A 12,142-nucleotide genomic window follows, 5' to 3' on the forward strand; every position below is an offset into this window, starting at 1 on the left:
TAAGTGACGGTTGCTACAACATTATGTAAAAAATAAGTTAAAATATAAGTTACAACAACGCAATTGTTTTCTTCTAAATAGCACAGTTGGTTTGGAGAATGCAAAACGGCAGCCATCCCCTCCGGCGCCATTGCAAAGAATCCATCTATATAACACAAGCCACTGTGATAACCTTCACCCTCCCCACCTCACATAGAATTTACCATCAGATACAAAAGGTACCATACTCTGGAATTCTTATCTTCATGCTGTCAAAACCCCATCATCCCTCAATAACTTCAGGCGAAGACTTGGGGTCAGCCTGATGAACCAAACTATCCAATAATCCCCTCCATGTAGCATAACACTCACACGCACATAATCAAACATGTTTTTTCCTATTTACTGAGTACGTTATTTACAATTATAGTTAATGTGCTTTGTTTAACTGATTGATCAAAGGTTTTTTTTTTTGTACTTATATTTGTGGTTTTCATATCAGCCCTTTTGGTCTTCCAACCTCACCTGCACACTTTTTATCTGTACTGTTTTGTCTTTCACTTCTGTGGTGCGAATAAATAAAACCTTTCTTCATTTTTGTACTTATGTATTGTAAATTGTGTTTTTGTGGTGTGGAATTTATCAGCCCTTGGGTTTCCAACCACACCTGCACATCGTTTTTTTAAATCATTGTTTTACCTGTATTGTTTATCACTTGTCGTCTTTAGTGCAAATAAATAAAACTACTCTTTTTGGTATCCACACAAAACATAATACAGAACATTAATAGACAAGAACAGCTCAAGGACAGAACTACACATGTAAAAAAGGCACACGTAGACTACATATCAATACATACACACAGACTAAGTCAAATAGGGGAGAGGTGTTGTTCTGAGGTGCGGTTTTATCTGTTTTTTGAAACCAGACTTGCTGTTCATTTGAGCAAAATGGCTCTATTTAATACTATACACTTTTTTGAATTTCTTCTAGATTTGGGGACTGGGAAAAGACCCCTGGTGGCACATCTGGTGGTGTCTGTGTCAGTTGACTATGCAAACAATTGGAATTTAACACATTTATGTTTCTTATAAAAACAAGAAGTGACGATCTGTCTTCTACTTTTAGCCAAGAGAGACTGGCATGCATAGAATTTATATAAGCCCTCTGATAAGAGTAAAGAGCAAGACGTGCTGCTATGTTCTGGGCCAGCTGCAGTTTTTCTAGGTCCTTCTTTGCAGCATCTGACCATACGACTTGGCAATAATCAAGATAAAACTAGAGCCTGCAGAACTTGCTTTGTTGAGTGTCAAAAAAGCAGAACATCTTTCACGGACAGACCTTTCCCCATATTCACAACCATTGACGTTGGGGACAGGTCATGCATCATTTGAACAAAAATTATTAGCCAGCTAGCTCGCCTAGCCAAAAAGAGTTGACGTGCCAGTTTATCTGCTAGTCTGTGGGTCAAAACCACCACATATGCAGTAAAACACAATTCAATTTTTAAATAACTAAATATGTACACACAGTATTTCCAAGAGCTCTTTGCTTAGACTACTACTATGGCCTGGTACTGTTAGATTTCATCTTAACACTTTCCCATGTTATAAATTATAATTGATTTATCTGCTTAGACTACTAGTAGGGCTTGGTACTGTTAGACCCCATGTTGTAAATTCTGTTTGTTTTGAGGAGTAGTATTTCCCCTGGTATCTGTTAATAGTGAAGGATAGCCTTGGTTATATAAAGTTGAGTGTAACATCACATGGGTTCAGAGCAGTGGGTTTCATCAGTCACTGATTGGAGGTCAACCAAGTTAGAGTTCAGTTCACTATCTCACAGGATATGTTCAGTTCGGAGATTGAACACAGTTCTGTAGACTTCACTAGGAGGGTCCCTACTATGAACACAGTTCTGTAGACTTCACTAGGAGGGTCTCAAATGGTCTTGATGGTAAGCATGCAGATTGTTTATTACAGAACAACAGAGTTCACATATCTTTTTAATCTCAGTCTAAAATGGCCTCACATTGACAAGCCTGAGGGAAGCAGAAGGGAGGACTTGTATCAGCGGTATAGTTCAATATGTTTTCAATCTGTCTGAATTGACAAGCCTGAGGGAATCAGACGGGAGGACTCAATATGTTTTGTATCAGTTAGTCTTTTACCACATTGTCACACTCTCTCACACACACAGATCCTGACTCTCTCCCTCCCTCTCTTCCCCTCTCTCTAACAGACATGGTGGATACCCAGCTCCTCGCATGGCCAATGGGCATCAGTCTGACCCCTGTACACCTGGAGGAGCTTGATGACAGTTCTCACTCTCTGGATATGAAACCATTCACCACCCTGGACTACACTAGCCTGGACTACGAACACGGACCCACCATCTCCAGCTACAGACCCACCCAGGTCCACCACTACCAAGCAAGCCACAGTCCCAGACCCACCCAGGCCCACCACTACCAAGCCAGCAACAGTCCCAGACCCACCCAGGCCCACCACTACCACGCCAGCTACAGCCCCAGTCACCTCAGCCCTAGACCTGGCCAGGGTTACCAGCCCTGCCCCAGCCCTGGCTCCAGCCCTGCCCTGGGACACCACCTTGCATACATGGACCACATGTACAACCACAGCCAGGTTCAGGAGGGACACGGTGAGACCTGTGTGTGATCAAATATTTGCTAGCAGTTGAAAATATAACTAACACAACAACATCTCTTCTATATGAATGTGCATGTTGTGTGACCCTGCTCCGTCTTTGTTCTGTCCCTCAGGTTGTATAAAACTGGAGCCAGAGTCTCCTCCCCAGCACTCAGACAGCAGTCCTCTCTACTCCAAGCTACAGGACGACACCACCGCTTCCCTACTCAACATAGAGTGTCGAGTCTGTGGAGACAAAGCTTCTGGCTTCCACTACGGAGTCCATGCCTGTGAAGGCTGCAAGGTACGACTACTCTGTGTGTTTGTGTCTCCTTATTTCTCCGTTGTTTACCTGTGTGCTATAACCTCACACCCTAAAGAGGCTTAAACTCACGCTGACAGACAGGGTCAAAAGTTGCCTGCCCTCAACCACGTTAAACATTTCTTGCAATTCATGTGGGTCTGTCTGTCACTTTAACCACAAGCCCATACATAGTTTCCTTCCCGAGCAGCACAGCCTGCAGTGGCAGAACATCTTAGACAGACTGACTGCCTCTGAATAAAAATAATCATACGAAGGGCGACCAGAGGTGTGAGGCATATTTCCACCGTTCATTCTCTGAAACAGATCCTATCTTCCGATAAATATGTGCTTACTTTCAAGAAAACACAAAAGTGTGTATAGTCATTAATGTGTCAGTATACTTTGCCAGTCAGTGTGGTTAGCAGTGTGTGTATCTACCGGAAGGCACAGTGTTAGCAGTGTGTGTATCTACTTCAAGGCAGAGTGTTAGCAGTGAGTCAGTATTCATTGTTCTATTATCTTGTGGTACGTTAGTATGAGGATCAGGATAGAAGCCAAGAGCTGCTGGGGTCAGCCAACCAGGGTCAGATGTTTAAAACATTCTTTACTGAGGTGGAGCTTCAGAAAGAGGAAGCTGGGGAGAGACTGTTGGGTCCTTGAAAATCACTATATAAATACTATGTATAATAATAATTTTGTATTTGTATTGTTAATAGTATTATTGTTATTGTTATTATTGTTTGGGGCGGCAGGTAGCCTAGTGGTTAGAGCGTTGGGCCAGTAACCGAACGGTTGCTGGATTGAATCCCCGAGCTGTGACATAGTCAAAATCTGTTCCCCAGTAGGCCATCATTGTAAATAAGAATTTGTTCTTAACTGACTTGCCTCGTTAAATATTTATTTATTTAACCAGGTAGGCAAGTTGAGAACAAGTTCTCATTTACAATTGCGACCTGGCCAAGATAAAGCAAAGCGGTTCGACACATGGAGTAAAACAAACATACAGTCAATAATACAATAGAAAAATAAGTCTATATACAATGTGAGCAAATGAGGTGAGATAAGGGAGGTAAAGGCAAAAAAAGGCCATGGTGGCGAAGTAAATACAATATAGCAAGTAAAACACTGGAATGGTAAATTTGCAGTGGAAGAATGTGCAAAGTAGAAATAGAAATAATAAATTATCATGTTATTGATTATTACTATACTTTTTTACTCCTTTTATTACTATTGTTATTACTGTTATTGTAATAAGTATTACTTTTCTTATTACTGTTGTGGCTGTTATTATTGTGTAGTATTATTGTAACAGTATGGAGGTAAACTCCTAGCTCAAGGGCCTATGGGACTCAGAGCTGTGATGGTCATACAACCAATATATACCTACAGACCTTTTTTGGAATGTAAACAATAACAAACTCATTTAGAACATGTGGCCCCAATCTACATCTGTCTAGCTAGCTGCCCCAGAGAACTCAACATGTCAAGTGCATGTTACAAGTAGAAAAGTAAACAATGTCACCTTATAAAGCTGGGTTATATGTAGCCTAGTCAGTGTATGGAGGAGGCAGAGCTAGCCAGCCAGAAACTACAGGAGGACGTGGGCTACTTGGCCTGGATAGTGGCAAGAAGCAACGGCCGTAGAGGGAGGTGTGCAGCAGACGCTGTAGCCTCCTTGTATGACAGGCAGAGACAGTGGGATTACTTTTTTCCCCAGAGGTGTAGGAATACACTTTTAAACAACATGTTTGTTTATAATTTCCTAAATTTGTTTGGCTATTTTAGTTAACTTGTCTAGTCAAATAGGCCTATGGTAGGCCAGCCACTTCTCAGTTCGAACCTAGAATTATACATTTAAAATGTAACCTTTATTTAACTAGGCAAGTCAGTTAAGAACAAATTCTTATTTACAATGACGGCTTACACCGGCCAAACCCAGACAACACTGGGCCAATTGTGCACCACCCTATGGGACTCCCAATCACGGACAGTTGTGATCCAGGCTGGATTCGAACCAGGATGTCTGTAGTGATGCCTCTAGCACTGAGATGCGGTGGCTTAGATCGCTGCGCCATTCGTGAAACGCAAATAATTGATAGACTAATAAATAAATCAGTACTCACAAGAATAAATGTCTTAAATGATAGAATGAATGCATCAATCATCTAAATTAGCTGACATCTGTAAAGTTTTCTTGCTGCCTTGGCAGCAGCTAATGGGGATCCCTAATAAATACAAATACAGGATAGTTTACATAACACACTGAAATAGTAGCCATACACACAGTAATGGCAGTGTAGTACAACACATGGAATACTTGTGCAGTAGAGGCAACAGTGGTGTGGCTGTAGAGATGTGCGAAGAGTATTCTTGAGACAGGACCATGGAGAGAATAGAAACTATATTGTCCATTGGTTAGAACGGAAATGTGTCTTATGCTTCTCCAAATACCCTGCAGTGCAACATCCCTGGCTGGAGAGCAAGTGGGGGGTTAAGGGCATTGCTCAAGGGTACAATCGCACAGTTTCGTTCAGGGCTTGAATAATTGTAGTCATGGCACCACACTCATTCATTGGTCCTGTAGTAGTTCTAGCTCTAGAGCAGTGTGTCCTGGTCCTGTAGTCATCCTAGCCCTAGAGCAGTGTTTCCTGGTCCTGTAGTAGTCCTAGCTCTAGAGCAGTGTGTCCTGGTCCTGGTACTGTAGTAGTCCTAGCTCTAGAGCAGTGAATCCTGGTCCTGGTCTTGTAGTAGTCCTAGCTCGAGAGCAGTGTGTCCTGGTACTGTAGTAGTCCTAGCTCCAGAGCAGTGTGTCCTGGTACTGTAGTGGTGCGAGCTCTAGAGCAGTGTTTCCTGGTCCTGGTCTTGTAGTAGTCCTAGCTCTAGAGCAGTGTTTCCTGGTCCTGTAGTAGTCCTAGCCCCAGAGCAGTGTTTCCTGGTCCTGTAGTAGTCCTAGCCCTAGAGCAGTGTTTCCTGGTCCTGTAGTAGTCCTGGCTCTAGAGCAGTGTTTCCTGGTCCTGTAGTAGTCCTAGCCCCAGAGCAGTGTTTCCTGGCCCTGTAGTAGTCCTAGCTCTAGAGCAGTGTTTCCTGATCCTGGTCATGTAGTAGTCCTAGCTCTAGAGCAGTGTTTCCTGGTCCTGCAGTAGTCCTAGCCCTAGAGCAGTGTTTCCTGATCCTGGTCCTGTAGTAGTCCTAGCTCTAGAGCAGTGTTTCCTGATCCTGGTCATGTAGTAGTCCTAGCTCTAGAGCAGTGTTTCCTGATCCTGGTCCTGTAGTAGTCCTAGCTCTAGAGCAGTGTTTCCTGATCCTGGTCATGTAGTAGTCCTAGCTCTAGAGCAGTGTTGCCTGATCCTTGTCCTGAACTAGTCCTAGCTTTAGAGCAGTGTGTCCTGGTCCTGTAATAGTCCTAGCTCTATAGCAGTATTTTCTGATCCTGGTCATGTAGTAGTCCTAGCTCTAGAGCAGTGTTGCCTGATCCTCTTCCTGTAGTAGTCCTAGCCCTAGAGCAGTGTGTCCTGATCCTGTAGTAGTCCTAGCCCTAGAGCAGTGTGTCCTGGTCCTGTAGTAGTCCTGGCTCTAGAGCAGTGTTTCCTGGTCCTGTAGTAGTCCTAGCCCCAGAGCAGTGTTTCCTGGCCCTGTAGTAGTCCTAGCTCTAGAGCAGTGTTTCCTGGTCCTGTAGTAGTCCTAGCTCTAGAGCAGTGTTTCCTGATCCTGTAGTAGTCCTAGCCCTAGAGCAGTGTTTCCTGGTCCTGTAATAGTCCTAGCTCTAGAGCAGTGTTTCCTGATCCTGGTCATGTAGTAGTCCTAGCTCTAGAGCAGTGTTTCCTGGTCCTGTAGTAGTCCTAGCCCCAGAGCAGTGTTTCCTGGTCCTGTAGTAGTCCTAGCCCCAGAGCAGTGTTTCCTGGCCCTGTAGTAGTCCTAGCTCTAGAGGAGTGTTTCCTGGTCCTGTAGTAGTCCTAGCCCTAGATCAGTGTGTCCTCGTCCTGCAGTAGTCCTAGCCCTAGAGCAGTGTTTCCTGATCCTGGTCCTGTAGTAGTCCCAGCTCTAGAGCAGTGTTGCCTGATCCTTGTCCTGAACTAGTCCTAGCTTTAGAGCAGTGTGTCCTGGTCCTGTAATAGTCCTAGCTCTATAGCAGTATTTTCTGATCCTGGTCATGTAGTAGTCCTAGCTCTAGAGCAGTGTTGCCTGATCCTCTTCCTGTAGTAGTCCTGGCTCTAGAGCAGTGTGTCCTGATCCTGTAGTAGTCCTAGCTCTAGAGCAGTGTTGCCTGATCCTGGTCCTGTAGTAGCCCTCACTCCAGAGCAGTGTTTCCTGGTCCTGTAGTAGTCCTAGCTCTAGAGCAGTTGTTCCTGTAGTAGTCCTAGCTCTAGAGCAGTTGTTCCTGTTCCTGTAGTAGTCCTAGATCTAGAGCAGTGTTTCCTGGTCCTGTAGTAGTCCTAGCCCTAGAGCAGTGTTTCATGGTCCTGGTCCTGTAGTAGTCCTAGCCCTAGATTAGTGTTTGCTGGTCCTGTAGTAGTCCTACCTCTAGAGCAGTATTTCCTGGTCCTGTAGTAGTGCTAGCCCTGAACAGTGTATCCTGGGCCTGTAGTAGTCCTAGCCCTAGAGCAGTGTTTCCTGGTCCTGTAGTAGTCCTAGCTCTAGACCAATGTTTCCTGATCCTGGTTTTTAATTTTCGCCGTAGCACTACACAGCTGATTAAATCTAAAAGAAAAATGCTTGTTACATTGGTAGTTTGATTCAGCTGAATAGTGTCAATTCATACAAGTACGTGGGAGTATAACTCAATGTTACGCTGTCCTTCTCTCTGCACATTTCAAAGCTGTAGGCTTCGAGACTTGGTTTCCTCTATCGTAATCTCTCCTCTTTCACCCCAGCTGCCAAACTAACCCTGATTCAGATAACCATTCTACCCATGCTAGATTATGGAAAGGTAATTTATTGATCGGCAGGTAAGGGTGCTCTCGAGCGGCTAGATGTTCTCAGATGTGCCACCAATGCTCCTTATAGGACACATCACTGCACTCTATACTCCTCTGTAAACTGCTCATCTCTGTATACCCGTCGTAAGACCCACTGGTTGACGCTTATTTATAAAACCCTTAGGCCTCACTCCCCCCTATCTGAGATATCTACTGCAGCCCTTATCCTCCACGTACAACACCTGTTCTGTCAGTCACACTCTGTTAAAGGTCCCCAAAGCACACACACCCCTGGGTCGCTCAAGATTTTCAGTTCGCTGCAGCAAACACTCAAAATGGACAGTTTTATCCACAACTCTTCATTCAAAGACACAATCATGGACACTCTTACTTACAGTTATGGCTCCTTCGCATGATGTATTGTCTCTACCTTCTTGCCCTTTGTACAGTTGTCTGTGCCCAATCATTTTTGTACCATGTTTTGTGCTAGCTAGGTAGCTAGCTAGGTCCATTACATGGTTAACTGGGCAAGCCACCCCAGGTTCACAGGTTGCAGTGTTTATTACACATTTGGGGCACAGACAAAGGGGAGAGGGGAGCTAGCTGCAACTTGTTGATGGAGCTCACCACAATCAAAACTCGCTCCACACAACAAGTGGTCAGTGGCCAATATTCAACAGTTCTATTTATAGGGAAGAGCTGATATGAGAGGGTTGGAGAGATGTCTTTACTACTGTCTTTACTTGTCTTGAAGGGGTTAAATTGCCCGAATGGCACCAGAACATTAAGATTAAATGTATTTTAAATTTTGTTACAGTAATAATATGGTGCATTAAAACTAAAAACAGATTTACCTAGCTCGGTTGAGACCCTTGGATCCTCAAGTAAACCAATCCTGTGAACAGGTTAGGCAACTCCGGTGTCTATACTTCAAAAGCAAAGTTAGATAAGATGGAAGTTTATGAAGTAAGGCCTTGTAAACAAAGAGTGATGTAGAAATCTATGGGCGAAGTCCAGACAACTTTTTGAAACAGGATGCAGTGATGAGTATCAAAACTGTCAGCTATAACAAAACAAAGGGCACTATGGTAGATGGCATCCAAAGGTTTAAGAGTTTTAGTAGCTACACTTTGATAAATAATATCTTCATAATCAACAACAGATAAAAAGGTTGACTGTCACGAACCGGCTCGAAGTTCTTAACAAAAAAGGGAGACAACGTGGAGATAAGGAATAACAAAATATATTTATTAACTGAAGTAAACTAAATACAATTAACAATGGTGTGTGTAGTCAGTAGTGTAAGTGAGTGTTTGCGTGCATAAATGTGATAATAAGGGGTGTTGAAAGTTGCCAAAGCAAACAAACGAAACGGCCACAAAAATGCCACAACCACACTATCAGTGTGTCTGCTTGGAGAGAGTCTCTTCAATGAATGGGGAAGACGTGTATTTATCCTGAGACAAACCCAGCCCAGTTGTATCCCATGTCGCTGACGACCCTCCCGGTTCCACCCACCGGCATCCTAATAAGGAAAAGAAGCGCAAAGAGAGAGAATTCGGCAGACGGAGTGGGATGGTCATCACAACTGAATAAACTGCTTCCTACTGCTTAGAGCAAGGCGTAGAACCACCAAGAGAAAAAACAGAAGAATTGTCAAGATGTGCCCATTTACAATTAATATTTTCTTATGTTTCTCTTCTTATGTTTCTCCCTTCTCCCTAACCCTTCTCTATGTTTCTCTATATCCAGGGGTTCTTCCGTCGGACCATCCGGTTGAAGCTGGTTTATGACCACTGTGACCTGCACTGTCGCATCCACAAGAAGAGCCGCAACAAGTGTCAGTACTGTCGCTTTCAGAAGTGCCTGGTGGTGGGCATGTCTCACAATGGTAAGAACCAACATTACAATCAATCAGTCAAATGTATTTATAAAGGGGCCTTCCGAGTGGCGCAGCGGTCTAAGGCACTGCATCGCAGTGCTTGAGGCGTCACTACAGCCTGATCCCAGGCTGTATCACAGCCAGCCATGACCGGGAAACCCATGAGGCAGCATACAATTGGCCCAGCGTCGTCTGGGTTAGGGGAGGGTTTGGCCGGGGATTTCCTTGTCCCATCGCGCTCTAGCGACTCCTTGTAGCAGGCTGGGTGCCTGCAAGCTGACTCCCGGATGCCAATTGTACGGCGTTTCCTCTGACACGTTGGTGTGTCTGGCTTCCAGGTTAAGCGAGCAGTGTGTCAAGAAGCAGTGCGGCTTGGCAGGGTCGCATTCCGGAGAACTCATGGCTCTCGTACGACAGTTGCAGCGATGGGACAAGACTAACTACCAATTGGATATCATGAAATTGGGGAGGAAAAGGGGTAAATGTACAAAAACATATGTATTTATAAAGCCCTTTTTTACATCAGCAGATGTCACAAAGTGCTTATACAGAAACCCAGCCTAAAACCCCAAACAGCAAGCAATGTAGATGTCGAAGCACAGTGGCTAGGAAAAACTCCCTAGAAAGACCGGAACCTAGGAAGAAAACTAGAGGAACCAGGCTCTGTGGGGTGACCAGTCCTATTCTGGCTGTGCCGGGTAGAGATCATATTTTACAAAAATCCATGCCATTTAGTATGATATGTTAGGTTACTTAACATCGTAAATGTACATCCGAGACACTAATTAGTATATGTTACATTTTATTTTTATTTAAAAAAAATATTTCACCTTTATTTAACTAGATAGGCTAGTTGAGAACAAGTTCTCATTTACAACTGCGACCTGGCCAAGATCAAGCAAAGCAGTTCGACTCATACAACAGTTACATATGGAATAAACAAACATACAGTAAATAATACAGAAGTTAGTCTATATACAGTAATAATAAATAGGCCATGGTGGCGAAGTAATTACAATATGGACAATCGGTTACGTAGACCACTTTCCTGAAGTACATTTACATTTACATTTAAGTCATTTAGCAGACGCTCTTATCCAGAGCGACTTACAAATTGGTGAATTCACCTTCTGCCATCCAGTGGAACAGCCACTTTACAATAGTGCATCTAAATCATTAAGGGGGGGGGTGGTGAGAAGGATTACTTATCCTATCCTAGGTATTCCTTGAAGAGGTGGGGTTTCAGGTGTCTCCGGAAGGTGGTGATTGACTCCGCTGTCCTGGCGTCGTGAGGGAGTTTGTTCCACCATTGGGGGGCCAGAGCAGCGAACAGTTTTGACTGGGCTGAGCGGGAACTGTACTTCCTCAATGGTAGGGAGGCGAGCAGGCCAGAGGTGGATGAACGCAGTGCCCTTGCTTGGGTGTAGGGCCTGATCAGAGCCTGGAGGTACTGCGGTGCCGTTCCCCTCACAGCTCCGTAGGCAAGCACCATGGTCTTGTAGCGGATGCGAGCTTCAACTGGAAGCCAGTGGAGAGAGCGGAGGAGCGGGGTGACGTGAGAGAACTTGGGAAGGTTGAACACCAGACGGGCTGCGGCGTTCTGGATGAGTTGTAGGGGTTTAATGGCACAGGCAGGGAGCCCAGCCAACAGCGAGTTGCAGTAATCCAGACGGGAGATGACAAGTGCCTGGATTAGGACCTGCGCCGCTTCCTGTGTGAGGCAGGGTCGTACTCTGCGGATGTTGTAGAGCATGAACCTACAGGAACGGGCCACCGCCATGATGTTGGTTGAGAACGACAGGGTGTTGTCCAGGATCACGCCAAGGTTCTTAGCGCTCTGGGAGGAGGACACAATGGAGTTGTCAACCGTGATGGCGAGATCATGGAACGGGCAGTCCTTCCCCGGGAGGAAGAGCAGCTCCGTCTTGCCGAGGTTCAGCTTGAGGTGGTGATCCGTCATCCACACTGATATGTCTGCCAGACATGCAGAGATGCGATTCGCCACCTGGTCATCAGAAGGGGGAAAGGAGAAGATTAATTGTGTGTCGTCTGCATAGCAATGATAGGAGAGACCATGTGAGGTTATGACAGAGCCAAGTGACTTGGTGTATAGCGAGAATAGGAGAGGGCCTAGAACAGAGCCCTGGGGGACACCAGTGGTGAGAGCGCGTGGCGAGGAGACAGATTCTCGCCACGCCACCTGGTAGGAGCGACCTGTCAGGTAGGACGCAATCCAAGCGTGGGCCGCGCCGGAGATGCCCAACTCGGAGAGGGCGGAGAGGAGGATCTGATGGTTCACAGTATCGAAGGCAGCCGATAGGTCTAGAAGGATGAGAGCAGAGGAGAGAGAGTTAGCTTTAGCAGTGCGGAGCGCCTCCGTGATGCAGAGAAGAGCAGTCTCAGTTGAATGACT

The 12,142-nt window shown here is 45.1% G+C and overlaps 1 protein-coding gene across 4 annotated transcripts in view; it reads left to right on the forward strand.

The window, feature by feature from the left end:
* Positions 1 to 12,142, forward strand: part of pparg (peroxisome proliferator-activated receptor gamma) — a 108,460-nt gene that overhangs the window by 42,450 nt on the left and 53,868 nt on the right. For 3 of the 4 annotated variants that reach the window (XM_064967352.1, XM_064967355.1, XM_064967354.1), the window contains 3 exons: positions 2,221 to 2,649; positions 2,762 to 2,931; positions 9,600 to 9,738. In XM_064967352.1, the coding sequence (XP_064823424.1) occupies positions 2,221 to 2,649; positions 2,762 to 2,931; positions 9,600 to 9,738 (738 nt within the window). The remainder of the gene's footprint in view (positions 1 to 2,220; positions 2,650 to 2,761; positions 2,932 to 9,599; positions 9,739 to 12,142) is intronic. The other variant, XM_064967353.1, reaches the window with a different exon arrangement.

Source organism: Oncorhynchus masou, chromosome 6, assembly GCF_036934945.1.
Source record: "Oncorhynchus masou masou isolate Uvic2021 chromosome 6, UVic_Omas_1.1, whole genome shotgun sequence".
NCBI classification, from domain to species: domain Eukaryota; kingdom Metazoa; phylum Chordata; class Actinopteri; order Salmoniformes; family Salmonidae; genus Oncorhynchus; species Oncorhynchus masou.